Raw genomic sequence first — 25,814 nt, 5'->3', positions numbered from 1 at the left:
TCTCTCGCCTGCCAGGTTAAGACGCCGCTCGCATATGGACTGGGCAGCTTCCCTGGGAAGAGACCGGCCCGGCGCGGCGCGGCGCTGCCGGCCTCAGCTGGAAGCGGCGAGGAGCTGGTGACCGCGGCCGCCCCCGGCCCGGGGCTCCACGCTGCCCTCCTCCCCGCCCGCTGCCGGCCGGTCCGCGGCGCCCTTCCCGGCGCGCGCGGGCAGGGGGAGCGGCCCGGCTCCGCCCCCGGCTCCGCCCCCCCCGCCCCGCCGGCTGCCGGCTCCTGGGCGCCGCGCTCGCTGCACGCCCGGGGCCGCCGGAGCTGGAGCCGAAGATGGCGGAGCCGGGGCCGGACTGCAGCGCGCTGCTGGACGAGGAGCTCTCGTCCTTCGTCTTCAACTATCTCACCGACAGCCAGGTACCGCCCGCGCCCTACAGCGCCGCGGCCCGGCCGGGGCAGCCCCGCGAGCAGCGCCCGCGCCGGGTGCCTGCGGCGCCGGGAGTGATGGGCTGGCGGGAGCGGGAGCGGGAGCGGGAGCGGGGCGGGCGAGGGTTGGGGGTTGGGGGGGGGGATGCTGCAGCTGCACCGGCGATTGCTGCGGGCGGTGCGGTGGCAGCGGCGGGAGGTCGCGCTGTGCTGCCCCCGGGCCGAGCTGGCGGCGCCGGGCACTTTCAGCACCACCCGCACGTGGACTCCTGGCCCCGGAGCCGGGCCGGGCCGGGCCGGGCCGGGCCTGGCCGTGCGGGGCGCGAGTCGCGCCGGCTCCAGTGCCCCCGAGCCCCTTTTCTGTACAGTTCTCCCGACTCCCTCCCATGCCCTCCGATGAGATGTTGTATATGCTGTGGGCTCAAGACACAGCGCTCTCTCCTGCCCAGGGCAGGGGGTCGGACTCCATGATCTGTGGAGGTCCCTTCCCACCCCAGCAGCTATGAATCTACGAGCCGCAGGGAGGGAGGGAAGGGAAGGGAAGGGAAGGGGCGGGACAGGGGGTGTTTGGGGGGCTTCGCGCTGCAAACGAGCTGCTTCCAAGACGTGGCTGGGCTCCTGCCGGGCTGCCTCCTTGGCAGCTCGCGTGCAGTCACGAGAAAGCGTGTGCTAGGCAGAGCTCTGCATGCTTTTCCATTTTGGGGGGTGCTGGAGAGGGACGAGACAATCGAGCAGGCAGCCGCGGGTCTGGAGCTCTGCCACTGCTTTCCCAGGCACATGGAGGGGCCCAGAGTTTGCCACAGTTGTGTATCACCCACCATGCCGACCCCGCCGCTTCCCAAGCCGCCTGTTACACAACAGCTGCCCTGCTCTCCCTCACCTGCTCAGCAGGGAAGGGCTGCTGTTTGGGTGCACAACAAACAGGAGCCAAGGACTCTTGGAAATCTGATTTGCCCCTAGTGTAAATGCCGGCCAGAACCAGGGAGGTCTGGCCACCAGCTAGCTTGGTGTGCCCTGTCCCTCTTGTTGCACCCAGCAGCGCTAGAGCTTTCCAGTTTGACAGAGGACTGGGCCGGTTGGGTGGTGGAGATGGGGAGGGTGAGAAGGTAGCAACTTTTATTATTTATTGACTGAGAGCCCCTGGTAGTTTGATTACAGATAAAGGGGCAGAAAGGGGAAGAAGTGGGGAGGGGAGATTTTGTAAGCAGAGTTGGTATTTTCTGGTTTGGAAGGGTTTCTTGTTACTAAAGCAGTTACTGACTAGGAAGCACTGGACAAGTGGAGGCTGTTTTTGTAGCATGGCATCTGCATGGCATTCTCATGCTGCCCTACAAAATATTTCAGAAAGTCTGTGCTAGTCTGGGTGCTCTTTGTGCAGTGAGAGTTCGTGGGTCTGATAGCAGACATGGCTAACATCAACTGAAATTATTACATTATGCGCTACGTAAAGACTTTACCAGGCCAAGCTTTGAATTGTACAGGTTAATTTAAATTGTTATTCCAATGGGTTGGGGTTTTTTTAAAGCCCATTCTCAAAGCTGCAATCCTCTGGATGGATATCTGGTGCAAAACCACCATCTTGTGAACAAGTCCTGCAAAGGGGGTGTCAAATGGCCTGTGCTAAACTAAGAGTAATTTTTTCATGATCTTTCCCAAAATAATCTGCTGGTTTTGCATGTTTTTCTTTCTCATATGTGCCACATGTGCACTGACACACACAGAGGCCGGATAGGTAGCAGCACTATATGTATGTACAGAAGATTGTTGCTAATGTCCTGTGTGATGCTGATCTTTGCTGACCACTGCAGGTTCTCTCAGAAGTGTTATGCAGCCAGCGTCTGTTACGCGGTGTTGAAGGTGCTTTTGTAACTGCATCTTCTTCCACTGTCGCGGAAGGGTTAAAGTCTGGTGTACAAAACCCAGCATATGATTTGTGCGCATTTGTTTGAAAAATAATTGAAGTTGTAAGGCTGTTTTGTGCTTGTACCTTAACCTCTGGTGAAACTGCAGTGAAGCCTGTAGTCTGGCTGCTGTCACATGCTTTCCTTATAACTATAAACGGGAGGCGGTTCCCAGACTCGCCTCTGACGTCTCTCCCCATTACTACTGTACTAGCCTCTGCTTACAACTGGGTTACTGAGTTCTCAATGAAGCTTGAAAGCTGCTTTCGCAAAGTCCCCAGTGTTCCAGTGCAGGATCAGATTATCCTAAGAGGCTGAAATGTCAGGAGGCCATGAGATCATGAATATTATCCATTTCCTTCATTGAAGTCTTGAAGAATTCCATCTCTCCCCCATCATCCTCTCCTGTATTTTTTTTTGCAGTATTATTGCAGAAATGCACAGCCAGGAGCTCCAAAGGAATAGGTGATCCGTGCCCCAGCTCATTTTGGCAGGCTAAACCTCAGGGAGAGGCACAGTGAAAGTTTAGCATGGTTAATGATACTAGATTGAGCTGAGGGTGCAGACTAACTTCTATTTACATATCGAGGGCACTGATGATTCACCTGATAACTGCATTGCTACAGAAGGAAAATAAGAGTTTTTCTTTTGATGTTTCCTTCTCCTTTTTATTTTAAACCAAAACCAGATTGTTTTATGGTCACTTGAAATGGATGATTTATGCACTAATTTAATCCATTCTGCCCAGTTCATTTCAACTTCAGGGGATAAAACAGAGCTAATCTGTCTAGTGGTAGCGGGTGTTGGAAGGTGTCAGCCGCAGTGGATACTATGGACTATGCCAGGGAAGGTTTATGGTATCTTTCAGCTTCCCAAGAAGAGCAAGGAGCAGTGTGATTTTTCCATTTTTGACTTGTTTAAAAAATAGCACAGGAAAAAAAACACAGGCTGCTTCTTGGAGATGTTTAAAGATCACATGGGCTGGAACACAGTATTCCCCATTTAACCTCTTGGCATCCCACTCACAGCATAATTCACTGGGTGCAAAAGCTGGGTGAAGTCCTGGGTTGTAAACCAGTATACTAGGTGACTATGAAGCCCATACATGTATAACTCCAGGTACTCATTATAGATTGAGCCTCATTCTACCATTTATGTGCTGCTCTCACTCCTAATCTATAGTTGCTTATCAAAGATTTTTCTCTTGGGGCCTTAACTAATTAGGTCAATGCAAAGGTGGGCCCTCCTTGCACCTGCATCCAGAGTGACTTTTGCTGAAGCAGCATTTGAGTATCTTTCATAATATGTGAATCAGTGAGAAGTGCCGGGAGGCCTGAAGGTTCCTGCTGCCCAGGGGGAGAGTGAGAAAAGGGGACTGCCACTTGGTTGCAGTTGGAGTTGAGAGCACAGCACCCCTGAGGATTGAGTTCTCCTCCCAGGGCAGGCCACAGGCTGTCTGCTGTGTGCTAGGGGGTCGGGGTGTTATTGCTAAATCCAGCATTTGTCAGAGGAGAGGCAGAAGGCAGATGTTTTGGTGGCTGCTGCTTGGAATTGCGGCAGCGGCATGTTTTATCACATCAGTGAACTTGACACATCCAGACTGTAGCTTGCTGTTGGAGCAGTCAGTTGCAGTCGTGAGATCCCAGCTGCTAGGAGCAGAGAATTCCCATTGCAGCTGGGGGCATGGGGTGGGAGGAGGAGGATCCGAGGCAGGACCCCCCTTTTCTTCCCTTTGGAACTTCTCCACAGGTCAGTCCATTTCCAAGCCCTGCGTTTCTCACACTTCACCCCTGTGTTTGCCATCCTCAGTGGGATGCCAGTGCCTGCACCATGGGAGTGTTGGGTTGTTGAGATTTGCGCCTGCCCACCCCTTTCTTTGCTTTATGCTGTAAACCAAAGGCATCTTTCCAACAGGTGAATAATTGAAGTTCTAACCTACTGCCCCTGGTAAAGGGAGCTTTGTGTACACGGCTGATTTCTATCCCACATTAACCTTTCCAATGTCAAAAGCTTTTCTGTAGTAAGAAACTCCAATTGCTCTGATGTTTCATTTGACAACTCAGCAGAGCTTAAAAATAGCACTGGTCCCCCAGGAATCCCCTCCTCTCCTTTCTGATTCCCAAAAGAACCTCTTCTTGGGGAGACCAGCTTTAAGGTACTTAGCTGAAAGCATTGCTTGGCTATGGAGTTGTGTTAGGGCTGCCTAGTGCATACTTTTCTTCTTGGCTTACGGGGCACTGATTCCAGTGATTTTGAGCAAACTGAAGGCTGCCATTGGAAATTGGTAGCTGTATTGTTTTTAATTGGGCTGCTCTTCTACCTAGTTGAACATCCAGGAGTTGTGCTTCTCTTAAAGAAAGTGCTGAGGCTTTGTTCTTTTCCTTTTAAAGACAGGGTCTGCGGTGTTCTGGTAGGAGGGAGTGCTGAGTTTGAGTTTCTGCCTGGAAGATGCAAAGAGCCCCATGAATGCTCCATGCGCCCACAGTGCGGAGAATGAAGCACTGCGGGACCATTCACAGGGACCCTCATTGGGTCGATGCATAGAATAGAACAAATGGGTCTGAGAAGAGATGGAGTCTGCCAGCCCCACTCTGGAGGCAGAACTGGTGTGACATGAGAGGCATCATACTTGTGTTGGTGATGGGGGCAGGGAGAATCTCAGAAGACCTGGATCTTTTCAGGGATCTCTGGTAGATTGTTTCCACTCTACTCTTCAGGGAGCCATAATAGCTTCTCTCTCTTCTTTCTTCTATGTTCTGGTGAAACCAACTCAGGAGACACATTGTTGGTTGGAAGGGCAGGGATCAGTGGGAGGCCTGAAGGGAATGTCTTGGCACAAAGTTCCATTTTTTCTTTATGAATTCAGTATTCTGTTATCAGTTTTGGAGGCCCAGAGCACTGCAGCAGCTAGGCAGGCTATCCCAGGAAGGACTTCCTCTGGAATTGAAACCATGGTGAATCCATCACCCATTGAGTTGTTTCTATTGAGAATGTCAACAAAGGAGCCAGGTGAGATGTGGACATCTGCCTACTGGGGACTGAGATCCACCAGGTCCTTTCACAGGAGCCACAGCATAGGCCTCCTTTGGTAAATGTTTCTGGTCAGAGAAATCCACTTTCCAGCCTCCACTTCCATGGCTCCATGGCAACACTGTAAAGGCTTATATTTCTCATGATTGTTTGGCAGAAATAGTGATTTAGTAGAAAGAGGACTTTCTAAACCCTGTGAGCTGTAGATTGCCAGTGAGCTAGCTTTCTGAAAAGCGGAGCTGTCTATGGCAGTCATTCCTGGCAACGGAGCGCTCCTTCCTTTTTCGTGGCCTGAGTTCTCAATGGAAGACAAGGCATCTACTCTATGGGACTGTATTTGTAGGGGTGGTGCCACACTGCTTGTATTGGGGAGGGGGCTCGTAAAATGGGGTGTAGTGAACCAGATTCTATTGCCACAGCAGCCGTGTAGCATGTGGCTAGGCTGTCAACACACTTTTCCTTGAAAATTAATGACTAGGATGGACAGTCATCTCACGCAGGCTGCAGTCTAGACAAATCCCAGGTCAAACAGACTTAGAAGCAAACATGTTAAAAATACTGCCGCTGTGGTACTAAATTAAAGGCTAAAGGTTAAAGTCAATGGTCTAGATATGCATGGGGTATAAATTTGCCTACTTCCACCATAGCCAATGACACCACCTGTTTGAGCCATCTGAGGATTTGTCCTAATCCACTTCCCTGAGTTTATCACTATGCTTTTTTTCTTTTCAGCGTTCCCTCCAAGCTTGGGCCATGCAGATCCACAAATGACTATTTGTTTATCGCTTTTATTGCAGTAGCTACCAAGAACTGCTAAGCGCTTTATACATGCACCTCTTTGTCCCACAGGCGCTTCTGGTCCTGTTCGCTTTGGTTTTGCTCCTAGTCCATTTCCCTTTCAGGCTGTTCTGCTCCAGGTTACAAAGACTGGGTTCTTGAAAAGTTTAAACCTGTTTATGTTCATGTTTTAAAAAAAGACAAACACATGCTGTAAACGTCCCAGTTGGCTGAAAAGGGCAGAGTCCAGAGTGCACTCCTGGTACCCCTGCAAGGGGCTGGGGGGAGCTCAGGCTTGGTCATAGCCCCTGGGGCCAGGTCTGTTAGCTGGCCTCCCATTTTCTGCTGAGACTAGCACTTATCCGATTGCCTTCTGCGTGGTTGTTCTAGGACCAGGTCTGAGCAAGATGCTTCCTTTATCTTCTTCTCACTCTTTTCTGAAATCAGGACAAGGCAGAGCTTCACCTTTAGCCCTTTTCATCTTTGGGAATTTTCAGAATTATAACCAAAGTGTGAGATGGCTGCTTTGTGGGATCTGGAGCACAGACTACATGAGGGATTGATAAAGGAGAAGCTACTGGAATGTCTCAGGAGCTTTTTATATCTCTCCGTGTCTACCCATGTTCTCCACCCAGTCAGTCCAAGCTCCCGGAAGCTTTCCCAGCCTTAGGAAGGGAAGTCCCAATAGTTGAACACAGTATGAATTTCCCTTTAGACATTATGGAACCAGAGGGCCCATATGCCATTGCCATGTGGAGCAGCGCAGGGCTGGAGCAATGATGTGCAACTCTGGTTTCTCATAGTGGAAGGGGGAGAGACCAGGGTATGCGGGGAACATGGATATTTCCTTTGGGACTGGATAATCCCCTTGGGTCTGGATGGCACATTCTTTACACAATTTTTCCATTGCTGCAGAGGGCAGCAATAAAAGGTAGCTTAGGATACAAGCCAGTGCCTCAGGCTTTTCAGTAGCTGATTACAGGAGCAGTATATTGTTAGTATTTTTTTGAATTCTTTCCCTGTGTGGCTTCTAAGCTATGAACTCCTTGTCTGCAGCAGCACTGAGCACACTGGAACAAAAAGCCCCTTCCGGTGAGGAAGCCCTGAATGGTGAGACAGCTCAGTTCCTGTTTCAGTTTGTGGAGTGCACTGCTGCTGCTGCTGCTGCTGCTTCTGCTTTCCACATTCACCACTTGGAGACCGCTTGAAGTCCAGTCAAGAGGCCGTGCATACACCACACTAAAGAGTCAATCGTAGCGTCCTAATTTCCCCACAGTTTAAGAGCAAGGAAATCCTGTAGTCAGCAGGAATGTTCTGGGCCCCAGCGCACACCATTGCGAGCTCCAGGATCTGAGCTCTCTGCGTGTGTGAGGCTGGCGTAGTCAGAGCAGCATGCAGAGGGAAGCCCTGTTGTGCATTGCTGAAGTGCATGCAGACATGAGGCAGCCGATCAGCATCTCAATCAGGTTCCTATTCTCTCTCCTGCGTGCGGAGGAGGATTTGTCAGTTCCCACTGTCTGAGCACAGCCGTCCCGACTCACGGACCGGGTCTGATTCTGCTCTTGCTTCTTCCCCCAGGACAGAGGAGGAGCTCGGCTGAAGTCAGCGGAACGATGGTGGTTAAGTGAGAGCCTGGTGCAGCCGAGTTGCTCCTGGGGAAGAAGTGCTGCCTGCTGTCTCTGACCTCCCTTTCTGCATGGGGTGGTGGTTCTCACCAGGTCAGGGCACCTCATGGTGGAAATTACCGGTCATGCTTTTAGAATGAAAGTGTAAATAGAGCAGACCCCTGGTGCCAGGGCACTGGAGGGACCAGGCTGCTTTCCTGTGTGGGAGATACTAGCCAGGGCTGTACATCTCAGCTGTTATCAGACCAGCTGGGTTAGTTCAGAGCACGCAGTGATTATGATTTCAGTCAGAATGATTGTTACATATACAGTGGGATAACAGTCGTGAGCACTAAGTGTTCCTAACACCCACTCAAGGCAAGTGCTGAAGGAGCCCCAGGGTAATATCCCCTCTGACAGAAAGCACCTCTGTGCAGATCTGGAAGGAGTGCTGCTGCTAGAACCTGTTGCCTTGCTGGGCTGTGCCTTCGTCACAGACAGCTCAGTGCTTGTCCCTATTTTGTGCAAAACAGCTGTGGCCCCTGGGTTTCTCACAGTTGCCAGTGCAGCCCTACCTGGAGCAGAGTTTGTGTCCCACATGCCTCCACTGAAAACCACATGGAAAATGTACTATTTCCTTTAGGGTTGTTGGTTGTAGTCATGTTGGTCTAAGGACATAGGCAGACAAGGTTCTTTGGGTAGGTATGGTATCTTTTATTAGACCAATAGTTGGAAAAATTGTTCTTTGCAAGCTTTCAGGCACAAACACCCTTCTTTAGGCACAAGGAGGAATGCATGAAGAAGGGTGTTTGTGCTCAAAAGCTTGCAAAGAATAATTTTTCCAATTATTTAGTTGGTCTAATAAAAAATATCACATCTACCCAAAGAATTTTGTTTGCCTTATTTCCTTTAGGGAGTGCTGTTACCATTACAACTGGGGAGCCAGGACTGGGGGCAAACTTCTTAGCCACGTTTAATCATTGCTGTGCCTCTGCCCTGTCTCATCAGCTTGGGCCACTTTGCCACGTCCTGTGTGGCAGCTTGGGCCACATACTACCCAGCAAGTGGGAGAGAGACTGCAGCATGCTCTGTGCTGTACCAGCCGACTTTGCCGACAGAACTCTTTCTGGCTGCATGAAGACTGTACGCTTCACATCCAGCAAAACTGTTATGAACTTTGTGCAATTCCCAGGAACTCCAGGGCCAGGAGAAGAGGCTGGGATAGACTGGGCACAAATGGAAATCTGCATGCTGTGCTAGGAATTCTCCTTGTTTAAAGTGGTTCTTGCAATTTTCATGGTCCTTCGGTTCAAGCTGATTAAGCTTTGCATTGAATTTCCTGTTAAATTCACTTTAAAAATGTATTAGCTTGTGCTGGCCACCTATGGACCAGAGCTAGTTAATCTTCCCTTCCCTTTGTCCAAGTTGTGGCCTGGGGTCTTTTCTGAAGTTACCCTTTGAAGGAGCTGTGTATAGTGCAGACAAAGCTGTGATCAAATGATTTTGAACCCAAATTAGGTGCAGCATGTAGTTTACAAAGTATAAATAAAGCAGGGATGTTTCTGTAATTTTGCTTTTCTAACATATAGCGATTGCTTTTTCAGGAGATTTTTAGACCCTCCCCTGAAATGGTGAAAAGCCAAATACAACAGCAGAAGGCTTCTCCATGGGAACGAGGAAATCAAACAGACTTCCCAAATGGAGTGAAATGCAGCAAGGTGTAAGCAAACTGCCTCAGTGGTGGGAAGGCAAAAGAGGCCTCTGTGTATTGCAGTGTTGCACACCCGTGAAAATGTTTCCCATGTGCAAATGCCAGCATGTAGAGCAGGAGAGTTTCTATACACAAAGCCTACCTGGCCCTTACAAGCCTTTCAGTTTTCTCAGTCTGGGCATGTTTTGAAATCTTCCCTGTGCTGTAATAATATCTTTTAGGAGAAAAAAAAACCTTGTTTCTTTTGTTATGTATGTTGAAAAGAATTGTATTCAGTCTGTGGCTATCACTTAAAAAACCCCTCCAGTTATGAGTAATAGGGAAACAGTGATGGTCGATGGGTTACCTTGGTAGTCATTCATTACTTGTTGAGCAGTACTTGCAGGACCCAAGCCCTATCGTGCCAGGCACTGAACAACTACAGCATGAACTGGCAGCTCCAGCTGATCTAGGCCTTGTATTCTAGGCTCGAGACAAGAAGCAACATCCGACTGAACTGTGGGTACTTTCTGTTTGCTGCTTGCCTCAGTACTGAGGGTGCAAATGAGTGAAACTAGAGGCCAGGGGAAAAAACTGAGTCATGCTTCGAGTACGGATGGGGTGAGTATCAGCTAGGAGGATCTAAACCAGAGACCTCATTTGCTGTCTAGAGCTCAGCGGTGTGCCAGTTACCTCTGTTTTCCTGTTCACTCCTCCCCTTCTCATTCTGTCTGCCTCTTATCATTCATTATTCATTATTTTCAAACTTTCCTCATTTTAGTCTGTTTGGGGCCAAATCTGGAGCCTTCTTGGTGATCTTTGCCCCTTGGCTCCTCTCCCGCAGTTCTTTTTGCCCCTTCAGGATTTTGGTTGGTTTGCCAAGTATATGCCTTTGATTTTGTGCAAGTGTGAGTTTACTACTAGTGTTAGGGGGTCACAGGAACACACCAGTAGACTGAGGAAGTGTCTTTACCCACGGAGCAGGCATAGTAAATTTTATATATACTGCAGCTCCCCTTCGCTGCTGCAGCAAGTGGGCTGTGAAATTCCTTTCCCAAGTACCACGTCTCCCTATTTCTCAGTGAGGCAGTTACATGACATTATTTCAGAAATGACCAACTTCACCCCTGACCCAGAGGGGCTGCAACGCAGGCTGAACGAGAGTTTAGTCACTGTAGACTTCTCCCCTAAACCTGCCAAAAAATGCCAACTGCCACAGTTTTTGTGACCTGGATTTTGTCATTAAGCACTTGGACTGAACCCTGCCAGACTTGGGAGGTAGCAGACCTAATGGTCAGAGCAAAAGTTTAGGTGCATAATGGCTCTGCCTCCCTGCCCCATAGCTGTTCACAAGCTGCGATTAAAGGACAAGTCACCTGAAACAGCTGATCTATAGGGTAAATATGTGAGGATCTTTTAACCCAGATTAACTTTTGGAGGATAGAGTTAGGCAGACTTTCAAGGAGTCAGCTGTCTGTCTCATTTACACTCCTGAGCGAAGCAGTCAGAAGTTTCAGGAGGGATCCACATCTGAGCACATTGAACACTGGGCACTTCCTTTCAGTGTGCAGAGAAGAGCTCTGGGAAAATTGGCTCCTGTGCTATTACTTGTAAGACCCAATCAGGGGCAGCAGGGAGCTCCCTAGCAAGCACAGGGGGAAAAAACTCTCATCAGGGTGACCTGCAGGTTTAGTTTGTAAACGTCTAAATGCTTTTTGAGGCCAGCATGCACGTTTGGCCAAATGGCTTCATCAATATTCGATTTCCCAACGGGGATGAAATACATCGCACTTAGGACAACACGAGGCTAACCCATGCTATCGGATTAAATAGCAGAGCCTCCCCATGCTTCTGCGAGCACGTTCTGTGCTTCAGTGGGCCGCAGTGGGAACGCCGGCTGTGCTCTCTCCGAGTGAATTTCAGAGTGGGTCCAGTCAGTGTGGTATTTCTGGCCAAGGGAGAGAAGGGGCAAGGCAAGGCATAAGCTCTTTGTCTGACATTTGGGGCATCGAACGAATTAAAAGTGCATTGAGCTCATTTAATGAAATAATGTGCGATTTGCTTTTTCAGACTCTAGAGTGGAAAGGGGCCTGATGTGTGCAATTTGTATTAGTCAAGGATGCCTTCCTAAGCTCCTGTTTATGGACCTGGCTTCCTTGCACCACTTGGCCCAATTAGCTTATTAGCCAGACCAAAGAGCTGGAATCCATAGCTCGAGACGCTTTAGACCTATCAGGTGAACCTATAAGAAGAGCCAGAGTTCCTGGCCTGGCCAAGGCACTGACCCTCCCTGGAATGCAGTCAGTTTAGTCTTTGACTCTTATAACTTGCAACGACTGGCTGAGAGGCATGGGTAAAAAACAAGCACAGCCTCAAAGTTCAGCTCTTCTGGGAAAGCAGATTGAATATGGGTCTTTCTTGCCAGGGGGCCATTGGGCTGGTCTACTAGTTCTCTTCTTGTTTCAGGTTACTGAGGCTAGAAGCATCACTCATGAAGCCCCTGATGAGACTTAATGGTTGGTACTAAGCAAATGCACTCAGCCTGCAGACCGAATTCTGCATTTGGATGTACATAGGAAGTATATTGTCTGTGGTAGGAGCTATAAACAATGGCATAAAAGCAGGACTTAGCCCTCTATAGATACACATATTCATGGATCATCTTGCTAGAGTGCACTGCACTTTGCAATATGTGACTCTATTCTTTGTGTGTTCTGCCAGTAGGGATGTGCAGCTGTAAATCCTCTTGTAGGATTGGAAGTTTGCTGTTTATGCCAATAAAAGGCTATTTCCTGTAGAGAAATATTGCAGTCCCTAATTTGACCGGTGACATCTTTGATTCGGGTTATGTGGCCTGCCCCTATCTCTGCTGGGAATGCCCAGTTTGTTTCTGTATGCATAGATGTCCTGAGAACACTGGGCCTGGGGTACACTGTGTGCTTCAGGGGCCTCTGTGTGCATCTATTTATAAGTGCGTACAGCGAGATACCCACATATGCCCCGCTTTGTGGAGCTGACACTCAAACCCTGGCTTCCCTGACTTGGCTTTACCACTCAGCTGAGCTGTTTGAACTGCTAACTGATCTGTCGTGTGATCCTCTGAATGGAACGTGCACAGGAGACTTCTGCTGCAGATTTCCTACACAGATGTGGCCCTTAGTTACCTGGATGTTTAGCTTAGTGGTTTTCTTACTGTTTCCCTTTCAAGACATTAAAGGAGAAAAAATGTCTAGAATCCCATTCCCACGTGCCTTGCTAAGTCCCTGAGGAGCTGCCACGCATACATGGTGTTGCCTGCTTTGCCAGGAGCTCTGCAGTTGATATGCAGACTCGTTTTCCATCCCCACATTGTGCTGCAGAGTCAGCAGAGCCAGTGAGCCCCCAGGTGAGCCATGCGAGGAATGGTGCTGAGAGCTACTGTCATGAATGCGTGTGCAGTGACTGAATGCTCGGCACAAGTAGCTGTCTGGTACGCTAGCCCGAGGAGATGCTGTTTCTTGCTCTCGCCTAGTCCCTGGGCACCACTGATTTCCCAGTGCACCACAGATGAGGAGCTCTTGTGCCCGGGAGTTTTCTGCTCGTCAGGGGGACCTTTTGCATTGTGCCCTGTTGGCTTCCAGCTTGGTGCCCCCTGTTGGCCACTCACCAGATTGCAGTCAAGGGTCTCAGCCGCTGAATGCCCAGGGGCTTTAGTGTCTGGGGTCTGAAGAAGGCCTAGGCACCCTGCCTGTCTTGGCTTGCTTTTGGGGACAGGTTCTTTATCTCCCATCCTCTCCTGAAACCTGGAACACACAGTTCTGCCCAACTGTCTCCAGGATCATGTCTTGACTCTTCACACTCCCACTGTAGTTTAAATGACATCCTTTCCCAGGAGCTCACCAAGGGTATGGGCCCTTCAGGATGCATGTGGTAGGTGGAAGCAAACACACACAGAGCTATATGTGGGCTTTGCACAGAGTTTCTAAACATACCATTGCTTCCACTTATAGGATGAAGCGCAGGAGGTTACAGACTATTGTAAACCAGCAGACTCCCTAAATGCGCTTCCTTTTGCTCACTTGCCTCTTCAGAGCCCCCAGCATGCATCTGTTTTCCTTGCCTCATCCAGGATCCTGGTATAAGCAACTTTCTCTCAGCTCAAGCTGCTAAAATTTGCTTGAAGAGACTAATAGACCATCCCCAGGCCTTTGCCAACCTTCCAGTCCCTCTCTTTGACAACTCCTTGATCAGTCTCATCAGGTAACCACCACTGCTGGGTGACTTCATTGACAAGAGGCAGTCAGGACTCAGAGTAGAGGTGATAGCTTTTATTAAACCAATACGATTTTGGCAAAAAAAAATCTTTAATTGCAAGCTTTTGGGCACACACACCCTCATCAGGCATTGGAGAAAAGATTGTAACAGTTCTCCTGGGTAGAAATGAAAGTTCATATTTCATAGGATTTCACAGAGGAGTCAATAGATGGAAAACTCCTCTGGGCAGTCAGTTCATAGCAAGACGAAGACAACCTCCTTCTGCATAACTTTATTCTCTGAATTGCCTGGTGTGTATGTAAGCAGAGGGCTGTCTCTGCTTATTGTTTAGGCCTCAGTTACCACCTTTGGAGTTGCCTTCCAACATGGTGGTGAAGAAACAATAGAGAAGGTAAAGGACTGCACATTCAAAATGGAGTTGGCAGCTTGCTAAAGATTACAGACAGAGGGTTCATAACCTCACACTGAATCCATAAATTGTACAGACAGATTGCTCATATCGTCACACCCTGCTCTGAGGAATACAAATGCGTGGTAGGTACAGTTACCCGTGTAAGAGTACACCATGTTAGCTTTCATTTAGATCAATATCCCTGCTAGCTTGTGCATGTGCATGCTCCGCTAGCAACCCAAGATACAGACAGTAATAAACACCTGCCAAGACGGTGCCATCTTCTCCAGTTCCTACCTGTCCATCTGTCTGTCTGTTTCAGCGCAGAGGCAGAGAAAGCAACAACTGCAATGCATTAAATGGGGTATTATGCTGTACAATCAGAATCCCTCATGCGTGAAATGTAATAAATAGGGCCATAAGCCTTTCACAAAGTCTATTTCCACTCTTGGATCTGGGATTTAATGCATGGCTGCTTAGAGAGGCTAAGGATTTCAGAGGTCAGCAGGGCTAATTGCAATGCTGTAATAAACGGGAGGGCTGCAGAATACTGCACAGGGGAGGAAGCAGCTCAGGCAAAAGGATGTAACGCAGACTGCTGCAGGGATCCTGCTGCAGCGCTGACCAGTGGCAAGATCACTAAAACTGGTACAAGTACAGTGTAGCACCCGCACTGGGGAGAAGAGCAGAGGTTGGGGTTGGGGAGAAGGAGCCTCTTGAAATGGCCTCTTAGCTCGGTTCAGGTGACGTGGTAGGCTCTGTGGGGACCTGTGCCAATTCCTAGTCATGTGCAGAGAGGACAATGCAGTGTATTTGATTTCCCTTGTCCTCTACCACACGTGTCCCTGAATATCAATTTAATACAGCATTGCTTGGGACTTCTGACCTGAGGTTCACAGAAGGCTTTGTGTTTCCAGAATAACCTGAATCCCTCTTTAGCAGCACTTCAGAGGCTGATGGATGGGAAAACCCAAGACCTCAGAAGGGCTCGTTGTATCCAGTCTCATGTTGCCTGGCTTCTGTGCCACTCGGGAACATACCCTACTCCCTTGGTGCTAGAAAAGGTACTGATCTGGCACCAACAGCCCAGGAGATCAAAGGCACCCAAAGGTTTATCTAAGGATGCCCAGTTGAGAGTCTCTCAGGACTGGCTAGCAGGGGCTTCCTTTTGGGTTCTGCCACCACAGCCCATTCAATCCCGGGGCTTCCCACTAAGCCTGCCAGGGTGAAGGTTAGTTAATGCCAGTCATGCTGTGAACCCCCATGTAAGTGCATAAACCTCATGGCACAGCAGACTGACTCAGATGGAAGGACAGATGGGTGCTCAGAACTGAACTGAAACCCACTGGCTTGTTGTTCAAGTCCTTGCCATTATCATCAGTGCAGGGCCAGCAGTGTTCTTGTGCATTACAGGCCTGAATGAAGACACGATCCCTGCCTAGAGGAGCTTACAGTTCCAGGGGAGAGCTGGAGGCAGGAGGCTGAGAAGCACAGGGTGCCAGGGTATTGGGGTGGATCAGTGGGGGCTTGGCCTTTCTTGAGACCTGGGTTGAGGATATGAGGCTTTAAGAAGCAGAGCTGGCTGGAGTTACTGCACAGGTATTGTGTGAAGCCCTGGGAGTGGTTTAAAACCTTGAAGGTGGGGCCTATCCTGGTGAAGGGATATACAGTCAGGTAACCTGTCTGGGAACATCTGTTCACCAGAGCACCCCAAGGTAAAACAAGGACCAACGGTCATAAACTCTTCCAAGACCATTTCAGGCTGAACACAAGAAAACATTTCTTTCCTGTCTGAGCCCCCAAGACCTGGAACAGACTCCCTCCAAAAGTGGTGCAGGTGCCTACTCTGGACTCTTTCAAGAAATGTTTGGATGCTTATCTTTCTGGGATCCTTTGACCCTGGCTGACTTCCTGCCCCTGGGGCCAGGGGCTGGACTTGATGATCTTCAAGGTCCCTTCCAGCCCTAACATCTATGAATCTATGAACTGTGCTATGCCCTTGCTTAGGAACATTTCCCAGGCTCTTTGGGGTACAGCAAAGATGTACCATTCCCTGCTGGGAGGGACACACCTGCCGGGCAGTGCATTACTTCTTAGAAGGGAGCCCAGAGTTGGTTGGCTGAACCTCATTGGCCTAACTTCGAGCACAGTATAGCCCGCCTCGGACTCGATAAAACGGTTTGGGTGAGTCCCAGCATCCTGTGCTATCAGCAGCCCTGCCAAGCTGCATGCTGGGACATGAAGCCCCTGTGGGGAGCACCTCTACAGCCCCTACTTTGTGGGGGAGGCATCCCTGGGATCCCTTGCATTTCCTAGGGTGGTACCTGCCCACACAGCTGTCAGAGCATCTGCCCCCTTTCTGAGAGCATGGTCTATTCTGAGCCGGTTCACAGGCTGGGCATGAAAGGAGCTGACAACGGGACGTGGCTCCATGGGGCCAGGTCAGTGTGCAGGGAACTGATTGCCGTCTCAGGTGAATCCCAATCACTTTCCTTCAGGCTGACGGATAATGCCAGCTCCTTTCACGTTCCTTGTTGGTCCCGTCATCTCCATCTTGAGCAGGAGTGATGATGTTGTCATGGTAACCAGTACAGCTGCAGTCTTGCTGTGCAGCTCCTGTGCAAGATGCACCAGTAATCTAAAAATAATGGGGACCTGCTCCTTTGCGAGGAGCTCATTGGAGCTCTGGCACCAGTGACAGCAGTGCTTCTCAGCCAGGGTCCCATGGCACTGGGGTGCCTTGAGAGCTTTTAAAGGGTGCCATGCAGTGTTAGCACCATTAGGTGTGCAAACGTGATTCACAAGATAAACCCAGAGATTTCAAATAGCAATCCATAGTGTCAAAACTGTTCTGCCCTATTGTGGTCTTTCCAAGTTCTTTGCAACAGAAGAACTGCTCTATTTTTTTTCCATAGCCAAAAAATGATTGAAAACTGAGAGCTGGCACTTCCCCAGGAGACTGTGTATCTATTGAGGGGGTTCTTGAGTCTAAAAAGCTGAGAACCAGTGAATTACAATCATCTGTCATTTATAACTGGGGGAAGGAGCCTCATCTACTGGTTCTCCCAGAAACTAGGACTCCTGGGGTATAGTCCTGTCTCTGCCAGTGATGTGATTTGCAGCCTGAGAAAAGTCACTTTACCCCTTTGTGCCTCAGTATCCCCGACTTTGTCACCAAAATGCTGACAGCCTTAACAACACTCACTCACAGACAGTTGTAGTGAGGCCTAATCTATTAGCGTTTGCCAGTGAGCAAGACAGTCACAGAAAGCTGTGAAAGAAATACATAGTATTACTATTAATAGTGTATTTTCACAAAGTTATCTTTAGTAAATTTGTTCTCATCTTCATTCATAAGAGCAGCCAGACAGGCCTGATCCTGCTCATTGCACTCCAGTAAATCCAGAGTAACGCCACTGAAGTCACTGGCATTTGCCCTGGTGTGACATGTTTCTTCCCCCATTTGCCAGACAGAGCTCACACTTCAGCATCTTGCCCGTATTTTTGATGCTTAAATAGAAGTTCAGACAAATCTTCGCTCTCCCGAGTGGGAACAAACCAGGATTTTTTCAAGGCTGATTTTCCTGTTGGCTCTTCTTGACCACACTTCCCCTCTTGTGTCATCTCGGCTGTCACTCAGATCCAGCAGAGGTGAGCTGTGCCAAGCACTTCCTCCTCTGAGCACCTCTGAGGAAAGCCAGCTTGGCACCAGAACATCACTTATATTTGATCTGTGGAGGAAACAGCATCTGAACTGCTGAGAGGGTCTGCTGGGACTTGACTGTCTGGCATGGGAGAAGCCTTTTCCATCTCTATTGTGATGATCTTGTGATACCCATAGCTTGTAATGTCCAGTCCTTTAAAAGGTCAGCTAGTCCTTTCCCTGTTTTAGATGAGATGGAGTCAGACCAACCCTAAAAGGTGTTTGTCAAACCTGTTCTTAAAAACCTCCTATGATGGGTTTCCACGAATTCCCTAGGTAACTTGGTCCAGTGCTTATAGAGCTAGCAGATTTATCTAATCCTTAACACTTCAGGACAGCCTGAGGGATGTTAACTTCTCCATTATGGTTTATGGATAGCTCAAGGTGTAGCCCAAAGAGATGACCATTTCCAGCCCTGCTTATTGGGTTCAAGATGGAGCACTGTGCACTGGGACCTATTGATTGCTTCTGCCCAGCAAAAATGATGGCAATTGCCCAATTTACACACATAGGCAAGTTCCTGATTGCTGATGTGGCTGTCAGGTGGGCACAGGCTCTTTTTGCTTGCTTCAGGGGAGATCCTAAGGAAACTGGTGATGCCATATTCATCTCTGTGGCAGCAAGCAGAGACATCCCAGTCAGGATGCTTATCTCTGTCCCTAGCAATGGAGTTGGCCCTGAGGGAGTCCACCAGTTCCCAGCTTTGCAACTAGTGGAAGTAGTGCCAGATTTTGCAAGCCCCAACAGGCTTGTTACAGGGCAAGAGGAAGAGAAGGAGGGGGCGGGAGAAGGGAAAACACACTGAATGGGAAGAGCTGCATGTCTCAGGGGGAGAGTAAACTCTGGGGATAGGACCTGCTTTTCATTTCCTGTGCTGCTTCCCAGTCACGCAGGGTCATTGCCTTTGTGTGACACTCTCACCAGCCTCAGTGCTGTTTTCGCTTAGCTTTCCCTTTTGCACTTTAAATGAGACTTCACAGGTCAAGCTGAGCATAGGCTGCACATTATTGTGTGTATACTGGCAGCTGTGTACCAAGGCACAGATGAGAGAGAGTGTGTGTGTGTGTGAGAGAGAGAGTTGTTGAGTTAGAATATTAAACCCTGGTACTTTCTGAATTATAATAACTTGTTATTCCACCAGCTTTAAATTTTGGTCAGCTAGCTGTTTCAAGAAATGGGTGTGAAATTGCCTTGCAAGCAGTCTGTTTTTGTGCAGAGGTTTGAGGGGTGGCATGCACACACATGCGCGTACGGTTTTCAAACAGGAGGACCTCCAGAGAACATCCATCTCTTTCCTGTTCCCCTTGCTTGCCCCTGCCTCACCCTGCTGTGCCAGCCCCTCCATCCACATGGTGGACAGGAGTGTCTTGTATGCCTGTCACAGCTCACATGGAGCAAACCTGATGCAGTGCCACGGCGTATTTGTGGTCTGAGGTGGAAGTGGCCAAGGGCAGGTGGGTGGTGGTACCTGGTTCTGCTTAGGTAGCTATAACTTGGCAGCGTCTCCTGACTTAGAGAACGGGGAAGGAGGCGATTGTGTAGGGCATGTGACATGATCCATCCCTTAGGCCCTATGGAACATGCTTTGCTGCCAAACCCCTCCTACCTCCCCGTTGTCTTGGCGCTGGCCCGTGGGTCTAAGACTGATTAGCAAAGCGAGGCAGTGACTGCTGTTTAATAACATTCCAGACAGCAGCCAAAAGGAGGGCTGCACCTTGCTGGGTGTGTTGGCAGCTCTGCCGCTTTTCATGATGGTGTATGAAGGCTTTGGGTTGGGCTGAGTGCTGTTCACCCCAGAGGGGCCTCTTTCCAAGGACTCCCCGCCACTTCTCCCTTTCCTGCAGAATTCAAGTGCCTGCCATGCCCTGTTCGGCACACCCATTTCACATCCTTTCTTTAGTAATACTCTCCTCCCCGCCTAAAAACTGAGACTGAGGTTTGCTCCCTTTGTACAGTTGGCATTTGAGGAGACTCCATTACACGGAGCAGTTCAGCCGGGAGGCTCAGGGTCACCGTCTTGCACAGCCTGACCTCACTGGAGTGGCCGGCACATGCACTGGGCTGTGCGTTCCAGACCCAGGGAGCTGTGGGGAGATCGGGAGATCCGAGTTCCCCTCCCACACCTTTCCTCAATTCAGCCCACAGCTGGTTGTACCGATTGTGCTGGAACACACACACTGCATCCACTTGAGAGGAGACAGCTCCATTAGTTATGCACTTAGCTTTGACCAGGCTTGTGCTGTGAACTGTTGTAAGAGTGCAGTGAAGGCTGCTTTGTTCGTGTCCCCGCTGGGGACAGCGAGCGTGGTTTTTGCTGCCATGTGGAGGCTAACGCTGCTCAGCTTTGTGGCAGAGACCCTGTAAGGTGAACTTGAGCCGCTGTCCCAAAGAAGCAGACGTAGGAGGCAGGGAGCACAATGCCATCCCCAAACAGTTCCTTGTGAATAGAAGATGTGGCTCAAGGGACAGGAAGGGTGAGGAGTCTCCTGGTGATGCTGGAATTACCTTCAGTGATAATTACCTCCGGTGTCTTCAGGAGGAGACATGAGTCTCTCAGAGATGCTGCTGCTAGGACAGGGAGGTGCCTGGCAGTTCTTTAAAGGACCCTGTCAGTCTCTCTATCTCTTGTAAAATTCCCAGGCTGGGACAGAGCCAACAGCAGCATGGATCCCAGTGGTATCCATGTCAGGGTTTCCTGGTGGATTAGCATCCAGTGTGATTTCTCAGCTGCCCTGGCATCAAGGAGTTAACCTGCATGTCAGTCACTCTGCCTCCTCTCATACCACTGAAGAGTGCCTGTGCAGGTCCCAAGGACAGGGCATGAAACAGAGAGTCTGGGAGGGATCCAGCACCAGCAGGGTTGCTGGGTATGGTGCCTGCTGCTCTTGCGCTCTGAGGAGAAACGTGTATGTCTGCTGGGAGATGGGTCTTCTTGCACACGGGCTCTGTGTGCATAATTAAATACACCACTGTAGCATCCTCCTGAACATGCTGCAACACATGAACCTACTGGTTTGCTGCCAGTACCACCCTGTTGCAGATACAGAAGGATTTTCCTGGAAGTGGTGTCCTAAACTTCCCCCGCATCATTCCCATCCTGCACTGAGGGCTGGAGCTCATCCTGTAACGCTTCTTATGGCAGGAGAGGTGGGACCTGGCTCAACCTCCCCAGCCTCCTCATTTGTCTCTTGCATTACCCCTCCTGCCTTTGGCCCCAGTTCTGAATTCGCTGGGGCTGTTGGTCTTGGCCTTTTCCATGCCGCGTTACTCAGCAAGGGTCACCTTGTCTCAAAGGCACAATCTGGGGAAGGGTAGTGGCACAGCCTAGTGGCAGCCAGAGGTCAGATTCCCAGAGAAGATAGATTACAAGGGCAAGGACTAGCCAAGTAACTGGAGACGGGACAGTGCCCTGTAGTTAAAAGGGGAGACGGAGAAGGTCTGCGGGCTCACGTTCACCAGGGTTCATGATGATACAGGAAACAGAGGAGCAATGGTACATTGGAATGTGGAACCCCGCGAGCGTTAAAAGACAATTTTCTTGTTTCCTTACTTAGTTATTACTCCTTCCTCTGCTCACACTCGGCTCTTCCAGTCTCCCTTCTCCGCTCATTTGCCTCTTTTCCCTCACTCCATGAGCAGCAGCTTAATGGGGCTATATTTCATTCCCATGACCAGCCTCCCCAGTAGCACCCTTTCTCTGGTCTCTCACCACTTGGGACGTTTGGGAGATGGTATTGAAAGGGCAGGGGCTTGGGAACAGCTAGCTCCTTTGTGCCAGACATGAAAGATAGCAGTTATCCTAGTAGGGTTTAAAGAAAGTGTAAGGAAAAGCTACTTTAGGTTAACCTCTGGAACTTGCTGCTGCAGGAGATCTGAGGCGAAGAGGCCAGGAAAGTTTAAATTCGAATGGTATCTGCAATGAGCCATTCTCATGCCTCAGTCTTCTGGTTTCCAGCTGGGGTGCCCCCTAACAGAGGAGAGCACATCTGTGTTAGTTTCCCAGGAAAGAGTGTGTTACACTTCCTATGCCATAGTATGAATTCCTGGTCAGACAGAACAACAGATTAAAGGGCCACCAGCCTGTTCTGTTTTGGATTTTGTTAGCCTAGGAAGAAGTGGTGTATTGGGCTGGGCTGTTGGCCTGAACCAAGGCAAGTGGAAGTAGCAGGGAAACAGTACTGAAGAGAGTGCTGGTCAGCCCTAGTACTTACAAGATGGGATGTGGATCTGCTCTGATTTTGAGAGAGATGCAGTTGGATGGCTGTTCCTCTCATGAGGGTCTCCAGCCTCAGGTCATTTGAATTTGCTTTGCTCTGAGTGACTTTCAGAGATGCAGAAGTGAGACAGCTCAGTTCTTCAGGAGGGACTGGTGGTTTGAAAGCCAGCAGAGCTGGCTCATACTCCCTTCTTACATTTTTTCCTTGATAATACTTATTTAAGTCTGATATCCAGTCAATATTTGCAAGAAAGGACATCGCTGTTGAAGGCTGTCAGGAGTTGCTGAGGGTCCTCCATGGCATCTGATTGCTGCCTGCTTATCTTGGGCTCTTTACAGGTCTGTTCATTAGGGCCATCCCAGAGGTATTTTCTAGTATAATCTGGTGTTGGCTGGAGTAGACTGGAAAACCACCTCCCTGTAACAACAAGTTAGTACATATGGCCATTCCCCAGCAGAGGCAGGGAGAGTGTCGGGGATAGGTCACAGATGGGGATGTGGTTCTGCAGCAGGCGGTTTCACAATCACACCCTCTTTCTTCTCTTTTTTTCTTTTGGCTGGAAGTGTTAGAGGACCGGTGTGCGTGTGAGGGCAGGCAGGGACAAGGTCAGACAGGCATTGAATTACTAGTCATGTGAGGCCACTTGCAGTCTTGTTACAACCCAGTAAAACATTAGTACTGTTCATTATAACATGAAATGCCTGAACTTTCACCCAGAGCACATTGTACTGTTCGCTCACAGTGGGACTTTAATGCTACAACAAAGTTTGAAAGCAGAGCAAGGGCAGGGAAAGGAAAGTTGGAGCCTGGGGGGGGGCACCTCTACTGACTGTCTCCTTTCACTCCAGTGACTGGCTCCTAGCATGGCAGAGGCAACCCCCCAGGCAGTTATACTCCTGTCCATGTGCAGTTGCTCAGTGAAATCCAGTGCAGTGACTCTGGAGTAATACCAGAATTTGCACCCTGAGTTTCCCTCCCCCACAACCCTAACAGCTCAAATTCGGGAGATTATTGCATAGAGTGATTAGATATCCCCAGTTATCTTATTTGTATCAACCACCCTGAGGCTTGTCTTTTTGCCCCAAGTCTTCAGTGTTGTTATAGTTGGTACAACTGGTAAAGCAAGCACCAAAGGCAGGTCAGAGCTCAATGACAGATAAGGGACATGTGAATGAGGTGATGCAGACTTTGCAATCAGGTGATAGTGACTCCTGTTTGATGCTAAACGTTTTGTTTAAAAAACAACTTAATTTAATTGAAATCTTTTCTTGTTAATTCTTGCTTAAGTCTGATGTCCAGTCAACATTTGGGAGAAAAGAAATCATGGTTAACAAGTCAGTGTCTTTGCTGCTTCAGTTACTGTATCAGAGCTTATCCTAACTGTCCTTGGACCGTCTGTGAAGTCCCTGAATGATCAAGTTTCTCATGCTTTCTTAAGGGATAACTAAAAAGGAGAAAACATTGTGCATGTAGGACTGAAACCAAACTCACCTGTTCTGCTTCCAAAGACCAAATAATGAAGGGGAGAGGTGCAGGGGACAGTAAAGTCCTGATCATCTCAGGTGCCTTTCTGCCTTTGAGGGAGGTTTCTCCCAGTGAGGAAGGAGCAGTCAGGGGGATGATGCCATACTGTGCAACTGAGCCCTGGGACCATTGGTGCTGTCCCTCATAATCACTAGTTCAGCTTAATTGCAGAGCTGTAGCCCAGAAGTCTCCACAAAGTTACTTTGCCCCAGTGTCTCAGATCCAGTTAGGCTCCTCTTAGCACACAGTTTCACTCTTATTCTTCTCTTAGGGCCAGATCCTGATGCCCCACAGTCACATGGAGCCGTGCCTCCCTCTGCCAGCAGTGACATTGGCTCCCCTGGGACCACTCACCCTGTCAGGAATGACTGAATATGAGCAGGGGACTTGAAGTCTGGCTCCTCCAGTGCTCTTCAAGCTGTTTGGTTTTCCTAGAGATTAACATCTTCCTGTTCCTAGTAATACTTAGCATTTAATAGCATCTGTTATATTCAAATCACTTCACCAATAATGCCCATGAAAATACCTCATCCTCCCCACCCCCCCTTCCTCCCTGGGAGGCAGCTCAGCGTTGGTCTGGATGTACAGGCAGAGACATTCAGACCCAGAAAGGGAAGGGTACCTGGGGGTCGGGACTTAGGGGCTCCTGACCCCAGGGTTGTGTGCAGACTCTTTGACATTATATAATGCCCCTCAGACTAGTTGAGGGCCCAAATTCACTTTCCTGACTGATACTCAAGTGCTCCCCTCTTGCTACTCCTGGGCTGCACTTTGACAGCCCTGCTGCACAGCCCTTTGGGACAGAGTGGGGAAGAGTACAGGTGGGCAGGGCGCGAGTGCTCACGTGAGTGTGTGGCCAGGTGGCTGAGCCCGGGGGCACCTGAGGGGACAGGCACACACTAGGCTGGGGGGGATCCTGGGGACTCATGCTGTCTTCTACTGGCAGGAGCCTGCTGCATGTCTGTCCTCTTCCCCTTTGCTGAGGGTAGTAGCAATGACTGGGAACTCTGCCCCCTGTTCTTCCAGGTGTCCTCAGAGCGGTGCGAACACTTGAGGGTTAACCCCCTACTTCTCTGCAGCTTCTCAGCCATCTTAGCCCAGCCAGAGCTGGAGTTGTTCAGTCCCTGTTCAGCTCCTTTTACAGTATGGGCTGTCTGGCAAAGGAAACCCAGTCATCTCCTCCGTCCTGCTTCTTTCCTTCTTTGGTCGTCCTCAGTGCTTGTGTCCTGTCGCCCGCTCCCTCCCTCTCTTCCCAGAGCCTGCGTCCATGGCCATCACTTTCCATGAAGGCAGACAGAAATGCCACATGAGAGGAGATCGCCTGATGGGTGCCGTCAGCAGCATGGCTCTGCTGGTCTTCCTGCATGGAGCTGGGGTGTTTTATCTGGGAGTTTTCCATGTAGCAGCTTCCGACTGTTTCTGCCAGAACCCAAGATGGATGGCAGCTAGCTCCCTAGGCTTGCGGTGCTCAGCACTCAGACTGCGGCAGGGCCCCTCATTATCATTCCCTTGGGCAGAGTGTTGGGATTGCTTAGCCACACATAAAGGGAGGGAAACTGAGGCAAAGCAAGGGAAAGCCTCAGTGTCACATGTATTCACTCGAGTTCAGTGCTTGTAGACAAGCGTGAGAAGCTGGGCTGTTTCTCTCCCTGCGTCTTCTGCCTTGGGGCTCTCTGGATTGGCCACGGTTCCTGTAGGCAGCTCTTCTCCCTGAGCCAAGAGGAGAACTGCCTTGTCTGATGGTGGCAATGTCTTCTTGCTTCAGGCCTGCAGCCAGTAACAGGTGAGACCGGTACAGCAAGATTTCCCTTTCACCAGCAGTGTCACCGATTATGTCATGGGGACTTTCCCTCTGGTTGGGAAGCCTGAGGGTGCCTTAGTTTGGGGCTCCCTGCTGATAGGTGCTTGCAGTTGTGCCATGGGTGATGCCTGAGGAAGCAGGTTAACTTTGGTGGTGATGTGGCTGGGGGAAGGAGATAAAATGAAAACCGCCACAGAGCCTTGGGGTGTCTTCGGGGCTTCAGTGGGAGTTCCCTCTCCCCCTGCCAAGCACTTGGGCTCAGGTTGACCTGAGCCTCAGACTCACGGGGCCGGGGAACCAAAGCTGGAGACGCCCAGCGGCTCCCTTGAGCAGACTGGGGGGTGGAGGGGAAGGGGGTCCTTTCAGTTGGAAGAAGTAAAGCCTGTCTTCAGGCTTCAGCATGCAGATGTTGCTGTCTGAGTTGCTCAGTCCTTTTGTGAGCCTAATCCACAACCCAGCCAGGGGATTTAGTGCTGCAGTGTAGTGGCACCCAAGCCAGTGAACAT

At 49.9% G+C, this 25,814-nt stretch overlaps 1 protein-coding gene across 2 annotated transcripts in view; it reads left to right on the top strand.

Moving 5' to 3' along the window:
- Positions 1 to 254: 254 nt before the first annotated feature.
- Positions 255 to 25,814, top strand: part of PPARGC1B (PPARG coactivator 1 beta) — an 87,483-nt gene continuing 61,923 nt past the window's right edge. For both annotated transcript variants that reach the window (XM_059733501.1, XM_014597509.3), the window contains exon 1: positions 255 to 407. In XM_059733501.1, coding sequence (XP_059589484.1) covers positions 324 to 407 — 84 coding nt within the window. In that variant the 5' untranslated portion in view covers positions 255 to 323. The remainder of the gene's footprint in view (positions 408 to 25,814) is intronic.

This window comes from Alligator mississippiensis, chromosome 9, assembly GCF_030867095.1.
Source record: "Alligator mississippiensis isolate rAllMis1 chromosome 9, rAllMis1, whole genome shotgun sequence".
Lineage (NCBI taxonomy): Eukaryota > Metazoa > Chordata > Crocodylia > Alligatoridae > Alligator > Alligator mississippiensis.
Note: the sequence above shows the minus strand (reverse complement) of the source record. Positions and strands in the feature narration are given on the sequence as shown.